The sequence below is a fragment of the Hylobates moloch genome, unplaced genomic scaffold (assembly GCF_009828535.3).
Source record: "Hylobates moloch isolate HMO894 unplaced genomic scaffold, HMol_V3 SCAFFOLD_12, whole genome shotgun sequence".
In the NCBI taxonomy this organism is placed as follows: Eukaryota; Metazoa; Chordata; class Mammalia; order Primates; family Hylobatidae; genus Hylobates; species Hylobates moloch.
This window is the reverse complement of record NW_026652287.1, coordinates 33,100,680-33,120,248: the sequence shown is the minus strand read 5'-3', so window position 1 is coordinate 33,120,248 and position 19,569 is coordinate 33,100,680. Positions and strand designations below refer to the sequence as shown.

General features: G+C 46.9%; 1 protein-coding gene across 1 annotated transcript in view; it reads left to right on the top strand.

Moving 5' to 3' along the window:
• Positions 1-19,569, top strand: part of LOC116478091 (zinc finger protein 701) — a 42,256-nt gene that overhangs the window by 18,075 nt on the left and 4,612 nt on the right. The window contains 2 exon segments of the mRNA XM_058425043.1: positions 10,726-10,813; positions 12,862-12,988. Of these exon segments, the coding sequence (XP_058281026.1) occupies positions 10,799-10,813; positions 12,862-12,988 (142 nt within the window). The 5' untranslated portion in view covers positions 10,726-10,798.

Here is a 19,569-nt window from a genome sequence, read left to right as displayed (position 1 = left end):
AGCTGAGGCAGAAGAATCGCTTGAACCCGGGAGACGGAAGTTTCAATGAGCTGGGGTCCTGCCATTGCACTCCAGCCCGGGCAACAAGAGCAAACCTCTGTCTAAAAAAAAAAAAACGTCTAGCTGCCTCTCCTCTTTTCTCCGCTATCATGGTGTGTGCTTAACTCTGCTTCTCACCATGTCTTCTCACAATCGCTTTCAGGATTAAGCGATTTCTGGCCAGCAACCAAAAGCAAAATCGTCCGATTTCCCAGTGGATTCAAATGAAAACTGGCAATAAAATCAGGTACAACTTTAAAAGGAGACATGGAGAAGAATCAAGCTGGGTCTATAAGGAATTGCACATGAGATGGCACACATACTTATGCTGTCTGAGCGTCATAATCATGTTACCATATCAAGCTGAATATGACACCACCATCTGGAGATTTGGACATGTTTTATCGGGAATATATTTTTTCTCTCTGAATCTGTTATGAACGCGTTGGTTGGATGCGTTCAGTAATAAACATGTGAGAACTTTCATTTCAAAAAAAAATTTCAAATGATGTAATAGATTACCTAAATTTCTGGGTTTTTTTTTTTTTTTTGATATGGAGACTCCACTGGGTTCAGTGGATCACACCTGTGGTCCTGGCACTTTGGGAGGCTGACGTGGGAGGATTGCTTGAGAGCAGGAGTCTCCTGGGAATCTTCTCGTCTCCCCTAACCCAGTTCATGACAGGCCCTTGGACTTTACTGTTATGGAAAAATCTATATAAAGCAATATCAGCGGCCAGGAGCGATGGCTCATGCCTGTAATCCCAACACTTTGAGAGGCCAAGGCGGGTGAATCACCTGAGGTTAGGAGTTCGAGAACAGCCTGACCAACATGGAGAAACCCTGTCTGTATTAAAAATACAAAATTAGCCGGGCACGGTGGCACATGCCTGTAATCCCAGCTACTCAGGAGGCTGAGGCAGGAGAATTGCTTGAATTTGGGAGGTGGAGGTTGCTGTGAGCCGAGGTTGCTGTGAGCCGAGATCATGCCAACGCACACCAGCCTGAGCAACAAGAGCAAAACTCCATCTGAAAAAATAAAATGAAATAAAATAAAAAACAGTATCAGTGTGTCAAAGCATTATGTCTGTCACAATCTTTGTGAAAGGAAAATCAAAATTACTAACCAAAGAGAAAAGTCAAGCTGGGAACTGTGTCAAACAAACCTGCCTCCCATTTTATCCCTAAACAAGATAGCTACAAGGACTTAAAAAAAAAAGCTACATACTCCGCTCACAAACTGTGGGCCTCAAGATCTCCACTCCAAAATAGTTCTGTTGAATTTCACCCTGGCAATGTAAACTGAGAGCTTATCTTCACAGGTGTGGGAAAGAGCCCATCCCTCTGCACACCTGAGTCAAATGTCTGTCTGATTGCTTAATCAGAAACAATAGGCAGAGGCCCTATTTTTTATGTAAAAATGCAGGGTCACTGAGCCAGTCTAAGGCATAAGTGACTATTCCTCCACCCTCTCTCACATACAAATTGTGTATTCAATGAAAGGCTGATCGAAGACTCAAACAATGTGATCATTTGTTATCTCCCTGTGACCTGGAAGCCCGCAATTCCAGTTATTCCACCTTCCCAGATCGAACCAAGGTGTATCTTATATGTATCGATTGATGTCTCACGTCACCTTAAATTTGTAAACTGCAGCCTGAACACCTTGGGCACACGTCATCAGGACCTCCTGAGGTTGTGTCACGGGTGCATTTTTTAACCTTGGTAAAATAGATTTCTAAATTCATTGAGACCTAGTAGATACTTTTGGTTCACAAGCTCATGAACACAGAAAAAAACAAGATAGAATAAGGAAAAAACTAGTGTAATGGAAAGCACAAAATCTGTTCTAAAATCTGAACTCCTTCATACTTATTCACCATAGGGAAATGCCAACTTTGTGGGATTAGATTCCATTTGTGAAAGATTATATATATTTTTGTTTGTTTTGTTTTGTTTTGTTTTTTGAGATGGAGTTTCACTCTTGTTGCCCAGGCTGGAGTGCAATGGTGCGATCTCGGATAACTGTAACCTCTGCCTCCCAGGTACAAAGGATTCTTCTATCTCAGCACCCCAAGTAGCTCGGATTACAGGCATGCATCACCATGCCCAGCTAATTCTTTTCTATTTAGTAGAGATGGGGTTTCATTACATTAGTCAGGCTGGTCTTGAATTCCTGACCTCATGATCCACCTGCCTCAGCCTCCCAAAGTGCTGGGATTACAGATATGCGGCATTGTGCTGGGCTGAAAGATATATTTCTAATATTGGATTGAAATAAAAACCCATTCTATGTAACTTTAGCTAATTTAAAATGCAAATAATAGATGATCATATAGAAAATATGTAATATTTCATACATACACAAAACTTTGTAATATTTCACTTAGTATTGCTGTTACTATGTTCTTGGGGCAGAAGCTCAGTCTGTCAGATACATTACAAAAGAGTGATGTCTCCATAATTGTGCTTAGGACTCTGGTGCATAAGTGGATAAACTGTTAAACAGGATCCTAGGAGAGCTAAGATGAGAAAGTTCAAGTCCATTAAAACTAGCAAGACATATTCCTTACTGCTCTCGCATGAGTCACGGTCTTAAGATGTTTACAGTTAAGGAAAGCAGCTTAATCATACCTGCAAGGACAAACTCCTACAGAAACACGATGTCCAGACAACCCAATATCCCGTGACAATGTATGCTTCTAAGATAATTACAGTCATGCTTTCACTTACTTGCACACTAAAATACCAAGGATAGGTTTTCTTTTTTTTTTTTGATGGAGCTTCACTTTTGTCATCCAGGCTGGAGTGCAATAGCACAATCTCAGCTCACTGCAACCTCCACCTTCGGGTTCAAGCGATTCTCCTGCCTCAGCCTCCTGAGTAGCTAGGATTACAGGCTTGCGCCACCACCCCCGTCTAATTGTTGAATTTTCAGTAGAGACGGGGTTTCACCACGTTGGCAAGGCTGGTCTCGAACCCCTGATCTTAGGTGATCCCCCCACGTCGGTCTTCCAACGTTCTAGAATTACAGGCGGGTGCCAACGCAACTGGCCAAGGATAGCTGTCAATCAACAAAGTAATAAGTTTTGTTACACTGTCAGCCCACTGGCAGGTAGACATACCTTAGTTTTTACCTAAGCACCTATGTAAGAGAACGTTTTAGAGGAGGCAGTTCCCTTTGTTTTTGAGGTCACCCTACTGTGTAACTGGTGGCTTTCTTTTTTTTTTTGAGACAGAGTCTCACTCAGGCTTGAGACACCTTGTCCAGCTGTATTTATTATTATTATTATTATTATTATTATTTTGTTTTTGAGACGGAGTTTCACTCTAGTTCCCTGGGCTGGAGTACAGTGGCATGATCTTGGCTAACCACAGCCTCCGTTTTCTGGGCTCAAGCAATTCTCCTGCCTGAGCCTCCCGAGTAGCTGGGACTACAGGCGCATGCCACCACGCCAGGCTAATTTTTGTATTTGTAGTAGAGACGGGGTTTCTCCATATTGGTCAGGCTGGTCTCGAACTCCCGACCTCAGGCTATCCGCCTTCCTCAGCCTACCAAAGCGCTGGCATTACAGGCTTGAGCCACCGCGCCCAGCCTGAAGTAGTATTTTTTAGAAAGTAATTAAACCTTTTTTCAGCATAATGACCCAGAGATGTACTTCTGAAGGACTTGGGAGCTTTTCTTGAAAGGTAAGCAACAAGGGAGACAGTACCTGTATGTCAGTAGGAAATTAAATATTTCAAACATCAAATTTAAATTTAAAGCTACAGACTTTTAAATAATTGGGAGCCTTGAGAGGAACGTGGTCATGCAGCCTGAGTCCAGTGGCATGCAGGCGCAACTTCTACAAGTTTTCCTGGCCAGGCACGCAGGCTCAGGCCTGTAATCCCAGCACTTTGGGAGGCTGAGGTGGGCAGATCACCTGACGTCAGGAATTAGAAACCAGCCTGGCCAACATGGGGAAACCCCGTCTCTACTGAAAATACAAAGCCATTAGCCGGGAATGGTGGTGCACGCCTGTATTTTCAGCTACTTGGGAGGCTGAGGCATGAGAACTGCTTGAACCCAGGACGTGGAGGTCATAGTGAGCCGAGATCACGTCACTGCATTCCAGCCTGGGCAACAGAGCAGGACTCCTTACCAAAACAAGACAAAATATGCTATACAATTTTGTTTCCTAATATCAATTTTAAAAAGTTTTCGTGTAAATAATTAGGAAAACTGGCCGGGCGCAGTGGCTCACACTTGTAATCCCAGCACTTTGGGAGGCCGAGGCGGGCGGATCACGAGGTCAGGAGATCAAGACTATGATGAAACCCCGTCTCTACTAAAAATACGAAAAAAAAATCAGCCGGGCGTGGTGGCGGGCGCCTGTAGTCCCAGCTACTGGGAGAGGCTGAGGCAGGAGAATGGCGTGAACCCGGGAGGCGGAGCTTGCAGTGAGCCGAGACTGCGCCACTGCACTCCAGCCTGGGCAACAGAGCGAGACTCTGTCTCAAAAAAAAATAATAATAATAATAATTAGGAAAACTAAGCAGCCCCAGAGACAAGACCTCCTGGCATCATTGTCCCTTCTTATGGAGTGATAATGTAACCTTCCTTGAAGTGTATCAATCCGTCACCAATCAAGCTGCCACAACCTATGCACTGGACTTGAATGGAAAATGTGGTGATTCTGGTAAAGCTTCTCTGTCTTTCCTTGTCTGTGTGAAACGTTAATGTCTCTACTTGGGAACGCTGACCCCTTTCATTTGGAGTTGAGGTTTCCAGGCTGCTATTCTCATGCTTTGTGTCCAAATAAACTCTATAATTAATAATGTATTCTAAATTTCATTATTTACTGCTGATGTCAGTTTCTGTTGGATTGTAGGAGCCTCACCAGAGAAGGCGCCTGTCGCCGTGCTGTAAAACTCACACTTGCCAAAAAGACATGGGTTAGGGTTTCTCCCCCTCCCTCAGGATGACGCTAGTTAGGTGACACAGATGGTCACCTCCATTACCAAGTAGAGCCAGGATGAACTATGTGTGACCAAGGGTGTTGTCAAGTCCTCTTCCCTGAGGACTGATTAGTGTTTATCTTGAAAACATGTACTTAATGGATTGTACAGTAACAGTGAAGTTTCTTTCTCTCTTTTCAACCTCTCAACTGTCCTCTATTTCCCATCACATTCTGGTCAAAGGCTTATTTATTAATAAAATAGTTTTTATTTCTTTCTCTGTTATCGTCGTGAAGATTATTTCTCATTTAGGGGAAGATTTTTCAGTTTTCAACTGTATTTTCTCAACATTTAAGAGCGAAGTGAAGAGTATTTCTTGGGCCAGGCACAGTGGCTCATGCCTGTAATCCCAGCATTTCAGGAGGCCGAGGCAGGCGGATCACTTGAAGTCAGGAGTTCGAGACCAGCCTGGCCAACATGGTGAAACCCCGTCTCTACCCAAAATACAAAAATTAGCCAGGCATCATGGCGTGTGCCTGTAATGCCAGCTATTCCAGAGGCTGAGGCAGGAGAATCGCTTCAACCCAGGAGGCAGAGGCTGCCGTGAGCTGAGATGTCACCACTGCACTCCAGCCAGAGCGACAGAGAAATACTCTGTCTCAAAAAAAAAAGAAAAGAAAAAAGAAAAAGAAATAAGAAAGTAATAGATCTCTTCCACAAATGTGCTGGGACAATTAACTGGATATCCACATGGAAAAGAATAATGTTGTATCCCTATCTCACACAATCAAAATTTTATTTTAAAAATTAAAAGAGACGACGGAGCCCTGCAGGAGAGGGTGTTACTTTGTCGCCCAGGCTGGCCTGGGCCCCCAGGCTCAGCGATCCTCCCGCCCCTGGGTCCTCAGGCTCCCGCCCACCCGGCCGCATTCCTGCTGTGTTTAAGCAGTAGGTGGTGACCTCACTCCTCCCAGGCCTGAGCACTCCGTCGCGCATCCCAGGCAGTGGCCCTAGGGAAGTCTCTGAAGCTGAGCACAGGGTGGACTCTCCCTCCTGAGTGAATGGCGAATAGAAAGGGAGAGGATTTCTATTCTGTTCTGAGGGCCGTCAGCATGAAATTGTACGTTCCGCCCAGGCAGGGCTTTGCATTTTACATTCTAGTTTGCATCCCCGTTCCAGACAATTCCAGGGCTTTTGAATTGTGCTTCAGCCTTCCTGACGGATCTCGCCTCCAAAGCCCGAAAAATAGAGTCGCTGGGAGCGAGGCTGAGAGACGCACAGGTCCCTCCCCGGCCCCGCCCTCTGCCGGTTCTAAAGGACAAGGTCTCTTCGCCTGGGGCCCCGCCTCTACCTCGATCAGGCCCTGCCCACCTTCTCGTTGGCTCTACCCAGGCCTGGCTTTAGTCCTGTGCGCACAGATGGGCGCAGACCAGGAAGCGGATCCCGTGGAGTGAAGGTCGCTTCGCGGCGGTGAGTTTTGCTCTGTGTTGCATTAAGTCTGCACTCCCCATATCCCCGGCACTTCCGTACCTGGGACGTGGGGTCACCACAGACCTGTAAATTCTCGCCCATCTTCCTTCAACCAGAGCAAATGCAGACGTTCCCCCGGGAATCCGGAAGTTGCTTCCTTTTGTGTTTAAAGTCGCCCTGCGGCTGTTCCCGTCTCCAGTCTTTCTGCTACAGGGCGATGTATACACTTCCTATCGCGTAGTTTCTGTGCTCAAAACTGTTTTTAACTCCTCCCTCCCCGCGCTTTTCAAAGTCCTCACCCGAGATGTGTATTTCCGCCCTGGGCGCCTCCCAGCCTCAACCTTGTAGGCCCCTGAAGCGCAAACGCCACTATCCCAGTCTCAGGGAGGCCGCGTTCTCTGCCTGGTGCTGGGATCTTGTGGACCCCACCCTTGTCCGAAGGCGTCGTCGAACCCCACCTCCCGCCTCATGCTGGGCCTTGCTGCACCCCAAGTCTCCCCTTAGCAGTCACCGCTTTCCTTGAGCCAGCGTTGGGGAGGTGCCAGGGGCCTGTCCTGTGACACGGTGTATTCCTGCCTGCCCAGCTCTAAACCCCTGAAAAATGAGCCTCTTCGGGATGCAGGCCTCTTACTCCAAACCCTCCCGTGATTGTGTGTGCCAGAGGGATCAGGAGACAGAGAGCAGTAGAAAACCTCAGACAGAGAAAAGAAGAATGAGAAAGACCCGTAACAGATGGCAAAGTAGAGGATGGGTGAGAGATTTGCCAAGAGACAGCAAAAGTGAAAGAGAAAAAAAAGAAAGCAGAAGAGAAAAGCAACTGGAGAAATGTAGAGAAAATTTAGATGTACAGAGAGATGAAGGACAGACAGCAAGGTAGAGAGGGGCAGCAATGAGGGAGGCTCATCAGAGTGAGAGAGAGAGAGAGGAGGAGGGATTCAGAGCCAGGGCAGACAGAGCAGAGTGGTGCTGGTGGCAAGGAGAACAGAGGGAGAACCACAGCGGGCAGGACACCTGGGGATCTGGGGTGCTAGAGAGTGGGGACAGAGGGGTACAACAGGGAAGAGAGAATTTAACAGGGAGAGCAGAGGAGGTGCAGAGATAGGATAAGAGGCGGAAATATATGGAGATTGAGGATGATCGAAAAATAGGGGAGAAGGAGCAACAAGAGATAAAATAAGACGTGAGGATGGAGCCCAGATAATTTTTGTATTTTTAGTAGACACAAGGTTTCACCATGTTGGCCAGGCTGGTCTTGAACTCCTGACCTCAGGTGATCCACCCGCCTCGACCTCCCAAAGTGCGGGGATTACAGGTGTGAGCCACCGCACCTGACCACCCACGCATTCTTGATTGAAAAAGTTTGCTTATGTCTTAGTTCTAAAGCTGACCCTCTTTCCCTGTTTTTTGTTTGTTTGTTTGCTTGTTTGTTTTGAGACACACTTTCCCTCTTGTTGCCCATGCTGGAGTGCAATGGTGCGATCTCGGCTCACTTCAACCTCCGCCTCCCGGGTTCAAGTGACTCTCCTGCCTCAGCCTCCCTAGTAGCTGGGATTACAGGCATGTGTCACCACGCCTGGCTAATTTTGTATTTTTAGTAGAGATGGAGTTTCTCCATATTGGTCAGGCTAGTCTCGAACTCCCGACCTCAGGTGATCTGCCCACCTCAGCTTCCCAAAGTGCTGGGATTACAGGCATGAGACACCGAGCCCGGCCTACTCACCTCAACATTTACTTCCCAGTTTCAAGCGATTGTCCTGCCTCAGCCTTCCTGAGTAGCTGGAATTACAGGCATGCGCCACCACGTCTAGATAATTTTTGTATTTTTAGTAGAGATGGGGTTTCTCCATGTTGGTCAGGATGGTCTCGAACTCCCGATGTCAGGTGATCCACCTGCCTCAGCCTCCCAAAGTGCTGGGATTACAGGTGTGAGCCACCGCACTCAGCCTCCCTGTTTTCTTTTCTTTTTTTTTTTTTTGAGACGGAGTCTCGCTCTGTCACCCAGGCTGGAGTGCAATGGCATGATCTTGGCTCACTGCAAGCTCCGCCTCCCGGGTTCACGCCATTCTCCTGCCTCAGCCTCTCTGAGTAGCTGGGACTACAGGTGCCCGCCACCACGCCCGGCTGATTTTTTTGTATTTTTAGTAGAGACGGGGTTTCATCGTGGTCTCGATCTCCTGACCTCGTGATCCGCCCGCCTCGGCCTCCCAAAGTGCTGGGATTACAAGCGTGAGCCACCGGGCCCGGCCGCCTCCCTGTTTTCAAGGTCACTAGCTGTGTCTTTATACTTCTGCATTTTATAAATGTTACTGTAATTTTCTTGTGAGGAAGAATTAAATGTTGGGAATCAGTGGCATCAGAACTTGCAAAAGAAGTTTCTTTATCCCAGGTATGTGAAAGAGGCTTCTCTAATTTTCAAGGATAGTTTTGATAAGGCCAACCCTTTCCTTTAGCCCTTCCAGGCCACCATGTAAGAATTCCGGTACACCTTCTCACTCATCTCAGACCTTCTCAGTGTGACTCGGTGAAAATGTCCCCGTTCTGAGGACATCACAGCTAAATCTAAAGCAAGTCATGTCAGTCCCTGGCAGGGAACCTTCCACGGGCTTCCCGTGTTCCCCAGGACAAAAGCCCAACTCCAGGCCAGGCGCGGTGGCTCACGCTTGTAATCCCAGCACTTTGGGAGGCCGAGGTGGGCGGATCACGAGGTCAGGAGATCGAGAGCACGGTGAAACCCCGTCTCTACTAAAAATACAAAGGAAAAAAAATTAGCCGGGCGTGGTGGCGGGCGCCTGTAGTCCCAGCTACTTGGAGAGGCTGAGGCAGGAGAATGGCGTGAACCTGGGAGGCGGAGCTTGCAGTGAGCCGAGATTGCGCCACTGCACTCCAGCCTGGGCGACAGAGCAAGACTCCGTCTCAAAAAAAAAAAAAAAAACAAAAGCCCAACTCCTCACTGTGGCTCCACAGCCCTGTGTCCAGGGCCCCCGCCAGTGTCCAGCCTCCTCCTGGGAGCTTGCCCTCATCTCATGACTCCCTCTGCCCCAGTCACATTTGCTTTTCTCTTTTCCCAAACATCAAAACCCTTCCCGTCTCAGGTCGTTTTCACTGCTCTCACCCTACTTCCCTAAATGCTCACAGCACTGTCCCTTTCTCCTCCTTCAGGTCCTGGCTCAGAAATATCTCCCATGCCCTCCCACCGCCAACTGAACTTCCCTCTGCCCGTCAGTCTCTATCATGTCACTCAGGTTTTATTATCTCTGTGTCAGTCACATCAGAAATGCACTTTTTTTCTTTTTCCAAAGAGTCTCGCTCTGTACTCCAGGCTGTGAGTGCAGTCTTGTGATCTTGGCTCACTGCAACCTCTGTCTCCTGAGTTCAAGCAATTCTTGTGCCTTAGCCTCCCAAGTAGCTGAGATTACAAGTGTGTGCCACCATACTCTGCTAATTTTTGTATTTGTATTTTATTTTATTTTTGAGTCTTACTCTGTTGTCCTGGCTGGAGTCCAGTGGTGCGATCTCGGCTCACTGCAACCTCCACCTTCCAGGTTCAAGCGATCTTCCAACCTCAGCCTCCCGAGTAGCTGGGATTACCAATGCCCACCAAGCCTGGCTACTTTTTGTATTTTTAGTATATATGGGGTTTCACCATGTTGGCCAGGCTGCTGTCGAACTCCTGACCCCAAGTAATCCTCCCACCTCAGCCTTCCAGAGTGCTAGTATTACAGGCATGAACCACCGTGCCTAGCCCCAATTTTTGTGTTTTTAGTACAGACAGGTTTTCACCATGTTGGACAGGCTGGTCTCGAACTCTTGAGCTCTACTCATCCTCCCACCTCAGCTTCCTAAGTAGTGGGACCAGAGACACACAGACATGCACCACCATACCTGGCTAAGTTTTTGTATTTTTGGTAGAGATGGGGTTTCACCGTGTTGCCCAGGCTGGGCTCAAACTCCTGAGCTCAAGTGGTGTACCAACCTTGGCTTCCCAGAGTGGTGGGATGACAGACATGAGCCACCGCACCGAGCCTCTGCATGGGATTTGGTCAGGGCTGGGTCTGTGCCCTCAAAGGGAGCTCATTCCAGCCCAGCTCCCCACTGCTGCAGTGTGTGAGGGCTTCTCCAGGAGGGAAGTGAGAGTTTTCTTATAGAAATTTATCATCCCTGGTGTGGGCAGCAGAGGTGACCATATTTTTTCAGAGTGAGGGCAGCTTTGTATGTGTCATTTTGTTACAGGGAGATGTGTTGATTCTGAGCAATAAACAACGTATTTCTAACATTCAGGATTAACTTCTAAAGACTGTTGGTACGTGAGGAAGAAACCCGGAAGAGGAAGAGGAGAGCAAAGGAGTCAGGGATGGCTCTTCCTCAGGTGAGATGATATTCTCGGGGGATTGTTCTGTCTCCTTCCTTTCAGATACCCTGGGCCTTGGAGTTGGGAATCTTCTCTGAGTCTCAAGTGTCCTGCCTGACAGGTTTGCTCAGACTCAACTCATGCCTTCCCTCGGTCCCTGTCATCTCGCTTAGATTCTATCTCTTGTGACCTAGTGACATGAACTTGGGAAGAGGCTGCACTGGGCATGGTCCTGGGAAGGGCTCACACCCAGACATGGATGGAGACGGGGTGAGGGTCCTGTGGTGTCAGTGCTGTTGGGCAGCAGGGATTGTTCAGGGGCCACATCTGGATGCACTGTCAACTCTCTGTAGACCAGGATTAGAGCAGCTGCCAATGGAAGTCACCTATTAATGTGCACAAAGTATGTGGTAGATTCTAGAAAAAGAGACCAATAAGGGAAAATATTTTCTCCCTAATTTTATAGCACATTTTTAGGTAATTGAGTGAGTTACTGTGTTTCTGACTCGAAAAATCATACTAATTAGAATGGAAAGTTCATAAACAGATATGAATGATACAGGGGTTTTATTCCATCATTATTTAAAGAATATGAAATCAACTTAAATAATAGCAGGAGATTCATTAAACCATTCTTAGCAAATTAAGCTGATGGAGACAGTGGTGTTACTGTGGAGAGGCTTGTGAAACAGGTGTTTTTTGTAATAATTGTTACAATTTTTCTCAAATATGGGAGCAGTACTTCCAGCTGCCAAATTACCCTTTTCCACCAAGATGAGATTCCTCTTCAGTTAAACAAAATTTGCTACTTTATATTTATATATGTATTTTTTTTTTTTTCCGAGACGGAGTCTCACTCTCTTGCCCAGTCTGGAGTGCAGTGGCACGATCTCCGCTCACTGCAAGCTCCGCCTCCCGGGTTCACACCGTTCTCCTGCCTCAGTCTCCCGAGTAGCTGGGACTACGGGCACTCCCCACCACGCCCAGCTAATTTTTGTATTTTTTAGTAGAAACGGGGTTTCACCATGTTAGCCAGGATGGTGTCAATCTCCTGACTTTGTGATCCACCTGCCTCGGCCCCCCAAAGTGCTGGGATTACAGGCATGAGCCACCATGCCTGGCCTACTTTTTGTATTTTTAAAACCTTTATATATATACACACATCCCCATACATATACACACACATATATACATACACATACATATATACACACACATATGTATATATTTTGAAAATCTTTTATATTTTGAATATCTGGGACAAATGACAATGCTTTGTATTAACATGCAGTTTTTTGTGAGTGTGTGTAGGTTTTTTTTTTAACATTTACAAAATAGAATTTTGTACATCGATTAATTTTATTTTCATGTATTTTATTTTATTTTGAGACAGAGTCTTTTTTTTTTTTTTTTTTTTTTTTTAGGCGGAGTCTCGGTCTGTCGCCCAGGCTGGAGTGCAGTGGCGCAATCTCGGCTCACTGCAAGCTCCGCCTCCTGGGTTCACGCCATTCTCCTGCCTCAGCCTCTCCGAGTAGCTGGGACTACAGGCGCCCGCCACCACGCCCGGCTAATTTTTTGTATTTTTAGTAGAGACGGGGTTTCACCGTGGTCTCGATCTCCTGACCTCGTGATCCGCCCGCCTCAGTCTCCCAAAGTGCTGGGATTACAAGCGTGAGCCACCACGCCCGGCCTTGAGACAGAGTCTTGCCTTGTTGCCCAGGCTGGAAGGCCTTGGTGCAATTGCAGCTCACTGAAATCTCCACCATCAAGGTCAAGCCATCTTCCCACCTCAGCCTTCCAAGTAGTTGGGAAAACAGGTGCCTGCCACCATGCCCAGCTAATTATTTATTTCTAACATAAGAAATTCATACTGAGAGAGTATCCTGAGCTCTTCAAAAAATATAATCAAACACCACTGGGAAGACATCATGTGGTGAAAAATCCCTTACTCACATTTGTCAGAACATTCACCACAATTAAATCCATGGTTTCCCCTCTCCTCTTATTTTCTGTAAAGATAAGAACTCCTCCCATAACCATTTGGTTAAAATGTGTTTTTATTTCAGGGTCTATTGACATTCAGGGATGTGGCCATAGAATTCTCTCAGGAGGAGTGGAGATGCCTGGACCCTTCTCAGAGGACTTTATACAGGGACGTGATGCTGGAGAATTATAGGAACCTGGTCTCCCTGGGTGAGGATGACTTCCCTCCAGAAGTGGGGATGTGCCCTTGTGGATCTTTGTATTTTCTCTTGTTGCCTCTTGGGAGCCACATCCTTGCTTGACTAACATGGAAGCCGTATTGAGTTAGAAATGAAAAGCTTCATGATGTAGCATCTGGACTTTTCACTGTCTCCTTTAGATATTCTGCATTCTTCATGATAGCTCAGTGGGGGTTCCAGAAGTAAAGTAGGCATAAAACCTTATGGCAGGCCAGGCATGGTGGCTCACACTTGTCATCACAGCACCTTGGGAGGCTGAGGCATGTGGATCAATTCAGGTCAGGAGTTCGAGACCAGCCTGGCCAACATGGAGAAATCTGGTCTCTACTAAAAACACAAAAATTAGCCGGGCGTGGTGGTGCATGCCTGTAATCCCAGCTCCTAGAAAGTCTGACGAAAGAGAATCGCTTGATCCCGGCAGGCCAAGGTTCCAGTGAGCTGAGAACACACCACTTCACTCCAGCCCAGGCAACAGAGCAAGACTCTGTCTCAAAAAACAAAAAAACAAAACCTTATGGCAGACTTTAAACATATCTAGTTCCCTGTTTGCTTCTCCTGTGCTTTCGATTCTGTATTTCTTGGAAGAAAGCTCGATGTCCACATATTACATGTTACAGTGCTCCCCACGCATTCAGAAGGAGGCAGTCAGTGGAGCAATTAGTGAAATGTTTTCCTAGATCCATCTGTAATGTCTTCTTTCCTACTGAAACATAGGGCTGGGACTCTAGAAAAGCTCCAGCACGTCTTAGTACTTTCTTTTTATAAGCAGGAGTCTCTTGCTGATGTGTTATCTCCATGTTGGAGCAAGAGAAAGGGCCCTGGACTGTGGAGAGTGAAGTGAAAATAGCAAAAAACTCCAGATGGGTGGGAATTTATTACAGGTGTAAACGCAGGTAAGAGCTCAGATGGGGAGAGTGGAAGCTCCACCTTCAAACAGTGTGTGGGGAAACTCTGCAAGTGGGAGAATTCTGTTGGAAAAGGAAAGTTTCAATCCTGATATCTCTGAAATGACATCTTTCTTTGCCTCCGCTTATCCCTCTGCTCTTTCTTTCTTTTTCTTATTTTATGAAAGAGTCTCACTGTGTTGCCCAGGCTACAGTGCAGTGATAAGATCTTGGCTAACAGCAGCCTCCACCTCCCAGGCTCAAAGGATTTTTGTGTCCCAGCTTCCTGGGTAGCTGAGACTGTAGGCGCTCACCACCATGCCCAGCTAATTTTTGTGTTTTTAGTAGAGACAGGGTTTCACCATGTTGGCCAGCCTGGTCTCAAACTCCTGATCTCAAGTGATCCACCTGCCTTGGCTTCCCAAAATGTGGGCCTAAGATTACCTAGGTGCCAAGGCAAGAGATTGAAGGCACAAACTGTTTCAGTATGATAAAGAAAACAGTTACAATAAGAAGAGTCATAATACAAATTAGATATAGAGATGATGGACAATTATCAATCATTATTAATCATTAGCTTTTAATATTACTCTTTGTTACATTACTAATATAACCTAGGAATAACTGGCGGGTATAGGGTCAGGTGCTGAAGGGACATTATGAGAAGTGACCTAGAAGGCAAGAGGTGAGCCCTCTGACATGCCTGCATAAGGGCTGCTTGAGGGCTCCTTGGTCAAGCGGTAACGCCAGTGTCTGGGAAGGCACCCATTACTTCGCAGACCGGGAGTCTCCTTTCCTTGGAGGAGTCAGGGAACACTCTGCTCCACTAGCTTCTTGTGGAAGGCTGGATATCATCCAGGCCTGCCCGCAGTCATCTGGAGGCCTAAACCCCTCCCTGTGGTGCTGTGATTCAATGGTCATGCTCCTTGTCCACTTTCATGCTCCTCCCGTACTCCTGGTTCCTCTTTGAAGTTCATAGTAGACAGCGGTAGAAAAAATAGAGAAAGTCTTAAAGTCTTTGATCTTTCTTAGAAGTGCATAGAAGAGCCGGACGGGGTGGCTCACTCCTGTAATACCAGGACTTTGGGGGGTCTAGGTGGGCGGATCAAGAGGTCAGGAGATAGAGACCATCCTGGCTAACACGGTGAAACCCCGTCTCTACTAAAAATACAAAAACTTAGCCATGCGTGGTGGCGGGCGCCTGTAGTCCCAGCTACTCGGGAGGCTGAGGCAGGAGAATGGCGTGAACCCGGGAGGCGGAGCTTGCAGTGAGCCGAGATCGCACCACTGAACTCCAGCCTCGGCGACAGAGCGAGACTCTGTCTCAAAAAAAAAAGAAAAAAAGAAGTGCATAGAAGAAAACAACGCTGACGTATGCTGCCTTCTCTCTGCATTAGCTACCTAAAAGGCAAGGGCCCCTTGTCCTATGATCACGTGACTTGCGTCACCTTATCAATCACTTAGAAGATTCACCCTCCTTACCCTGCACCCTTGTCTTGTATGCAATAAATATCAGCGCACCCAGCTGTTCGAGGCCACTACCGCTCTCCGAGTCTTGATGGTAGTGGTCCCCCGGGCCCAGCTGCTTTCTCTTTATCTCTTTGCCTTGCGTCTTTATTTATTATAATCTCTCATCTCCGCATAAGAGGAGAACACCTGGCCGGGCGTGGTGGCTCACGCTTGTAATCCCAGCACTTTGGGAGGCCGAGGCGGGTGGATCACGAGGTCAGGAGATCGAGACCACAGTGAAACCCCGTCTCTACTAAAAATACAAAAAAATTAGCCGGGCGTGGTGGCGGGCGCCTGTAGTCCCAGCTACTTGGAGAGGCTGAGGCAGGAGAATGGCGTGAACCCGGGAGGCGGAGCTTGCAGTGAGCCGAGATTGCGCCACTGCACTCCAGCCTGGGCGACAGAAAAAAAAAAAAAAAAAAAAAAAAAAAAAAAAAAAGAGGAGAACACCTGCTAAGCCCATAGGGCTGGACCCTACACCAAAGTGCTGGAATTACAGGCATGAGCCGCCATGCACAACTATTGTTATTATTTTAAACAGTTTTGTCTTTTAGTTCTTTGTAAACATGTAAGTGGTTTAAGCATGATTCCAGTGTGAATGTAACAACTGTGTTAGTGTCCATTTCTTTTATTTTTTTTGAAACGGAGTCTCGCTCTGTCGCCCAGGCTGGAGTGCAGGGGCGCGAAATCGGCTCACTGCAAGCTCCGCCTCCCAGGTTCACGCCATTCTCCTGCCTCAGCCTCCCAAGTACCTGGGACTACAGGCACCCGCCACCGCGCCTAGCTAATTTTTTTGTATTTTTATTAGAGACAGGGTTTCACCATGGTCTCAATCTCCTGATCTCGTGATCCACCCACCTTGGCCTCCCAATGTGCTGGGATTACAGACGTGAGCCACCGCACCCGGCTGTGCCCATTTCTTTCAGTAAACAGAAATGAAGTGTGTTGTATAGATAAAAAGGAATGAGAAAACACTGTACATATATGTTACCAGAAATGCAACATACACAGAAATAATTTCGACAAAAATAAAGTTCTAGAGGAGAAGTAGTTTTGGGAAGTGGTTATTGTTGCAGGTATGTTAAAGATCTTAAAGTTGGCCAGGCGCGGTGGCTCACGCCTGTAATCCCAGCACTTTGGGAGGCCGAGGTGGGTGGATCACCTGAAGTCAGGAGTTCAAGACCAGTCTCAACATGGAGAAAGCCCGTCTCTACTAAAAATACAAAATTAGCCAGGTGTGGTGGCAGGCGCTTGTAATCCCAGCTACTCGCGAGGCTGAGGCAGAATTGCTTGAACCTGGGAGGCAGAGGTTGCAGTGATCCGAGATCGTGCCATTGCACTCCAGTCTGGGCAACAAGAGCGAAACTCCGTCTCAAAAAAAAAAAAAAAAAATCTTAAAGTTATAGCATAATAATGAAACCTAAAATTTTCATAACCTGGCCAGTTGTAGTGGCTCATGCCTATAATCCCAGTAATTTGGGAGGCTGAGGTGGGCAGATCACCTGAGGTCAGGTGTTCAAATCCAACCTGGTTAACATGGTGAAACTTAGTCTCTACTAAAATTACAAAAATTATCCAGGCACGGTGGTAGGTGGCAGTAATCCCAGCTACTCAGGAGGCTGAGGCACGAGAGTCACTTGAACCCAGGAAGTAGAGGTTGCAGTGAGCAGAGATCGCACCATCGCACTCCAGCATGGGAGACAGAGTGAGACTCCATCTCAAAAAAAAAAATAAATAAATAAGTTTCATAATCTGCAAAAAGTACTCTCCTCTAGAATTTTTTTTTTTTTTTAGTTGGAGTCTTACTCTGTAGCCCAGGCTGGAGTGCAGTGGCGTGATCTCAGCTCACTGCAAGCTCCGCCTCCCGGGTTCACACCATTCTCCTGCCTCAGCCTCCCGAGCAGCTGGGACTACAGGCACCCGCCACCATGCCCAGCTATTTTTTTTTTGTATTTTTAGTGGAGATGGGGTTTCTCTGTGTTAGCCAGGATGGTCTCAATCTCCTGACCTCGTGATCCATCCACCTCGGCCTCCCAAAGTGCTGGGATTACAGGCGTGAGCCACTGCGCCTGGCCTTTTTAGAACCTTTTTTATTTTTGTCAGAATTATTTCTGTGTATGTTGCATTTCTGGTAACATATATGTACAGTGTTTCATGCCTTTTTATTTTAAATAATATTATAAAAATTGAGTTCTGAACAAAAGGTACATGTATGCCAGTTTCTGTATCTGTCCTCTTATTAATTAATTAATTTATGTATTTATGAGAGAGAATTTTGCTCTTGTCGCCCATACTGAAGTGCAATGCTGCTATCTTGGCTCACCACAACTTCTACCTCCCAGGTTCAACCAATTCTCGTGCCTCAGCCTCCTGAGTAGCTGGGATTGCAAACATGCGCCACTACACCCAGCTAATTTTGTATTTTTAGTAGAGGAAGGGTTTCTCTTTGTTGGTCATGCTGGTCTCGAACTCCTGACCTCAGGTGATCTGCCTGACTCGTCCTCCCAAAGTGCTGGGATTACAGGCATGAACCACCACGCCTGGCCTATCTTTTTTTTATTTACCTTTACTGGAGAACTTTATATATGTTTGTGAGTTGGAGTTACTTTTTAGCCTTGTTTCATTTCTTTTTTTTTTTTTTTTTTTTTGAGACAAAGTCTCGGTCTGTCACCCAAGCTAAAGTGCAGTCGTGTGATCTCGGCTCACTGCAACCTCCACCTCCCAGGTTCCAACAATTCTCCAGTCTCAGCCCACCAAGTAGCTGGGACTACAGGCGAGTGCCAACACGCTGGGATAATTTTTTTGTATTTTTTAGTAAAGACGGGGTTTCACCTTGTTAGCCAGGATGGTCTCAATCTCCTGACCTCATGAACCTTCTGCCTCAGCCTCTCAAAATGCTGGGATTACTGGTGTGAGCCACCGTGCCCAGCCTGTCTCAAGGTTTTTAAAACATGTTAGTGCTATTAGATGGCTTCAAGTATTGCAAGTTTTACAGTACAGACTCTTAACTTCCTTTGTTTAACAAGATTTGTCAGCTTTTGGTGATGTTGATGATGAGATGCTCCCGTTCCTGTCTCAGCCATTTCACTGTCCTGTCAGAAATGGCTTAGACCGGCCGGCCGCGGTGGCTCACCCCTCTAATCCCAGCACTTTGGGAGGCCGAGGTGGGTAGATCACTTGAGGTCAGTCCTTTGAGACCAGTCTGGCCAACATGGTGAAATCTCAAATGTACTAAATGCTAAAAATGGGCCAGGTGCAGTGCCTCACACCTGTAATCCCAGCACTTTGGGAGGCTGAGACGAGCCAATCACTTGAGGTCAGGAGTTTGAGTCAAGCCTGGCCAACATGGTGAAGCTCCGTCTCTACTAAAAATACAAAAATTAGCTGTACATGGTGGCATGCGCCTGTAATCCCGGCTACTTGGGAGGCTGAGGCAGGAGAATCACTTGAACCCGGGAGGTGGAAGTTGCAGTGAGCCAAGATCACGCCACCGCATTCCAGCCCATAAGACAGATTGAGACTCTGGGCTGAGGAGGGAGAATCACATGAGGTAGGAGAATCCTGCCAGTTCACTCCAGCCTGGGTGACAGAGCGTGACTGGATCTCAAAAACAAACAAAAAGGAAATAGCTGCAGACACAGACATTTATTTCTTATGAATTTGGAAAGTGGGAAATCCAAGAGCAAGGTGCCAGCCAAATTGATTCCTGGTGAGAGCCTTCTTCATGGTTTAGCCCAGCCATCTTCCTGCCATGTCCTGACATGGTGGAAAGAGGAACAGGCAGTGAGCTCTTTAATGTCTCTTCCTAAAGGTACCAGTCACATTAACGAGTTGTAAACACTTATGACCAAATCCTTTCAAAGTCCGCATCTGCGGGAACACCCTATTAGAGAATACCAAATCTACCAAAGCTTATTTGAGAAGTAGTTATTTATCTTATTTTATTTTTTGAGATGGAGTCTCATCCTGTTGCCCAGGCTGGAGTGCAGTGGCATGATCTCAGCTCACTGCAGCCTCTGCCTCCCAGGTTCAAACGATTCCTGCCTCGGCCTCCCAAGTAGTTGGGATTACAGGTACCCTCCACCATGCCCAGCTAATGTTTTTGTATTTTTAGTAGATATGGGGTTGCACCATGTTGTCCAGGCTAGTGTCGAGCTTC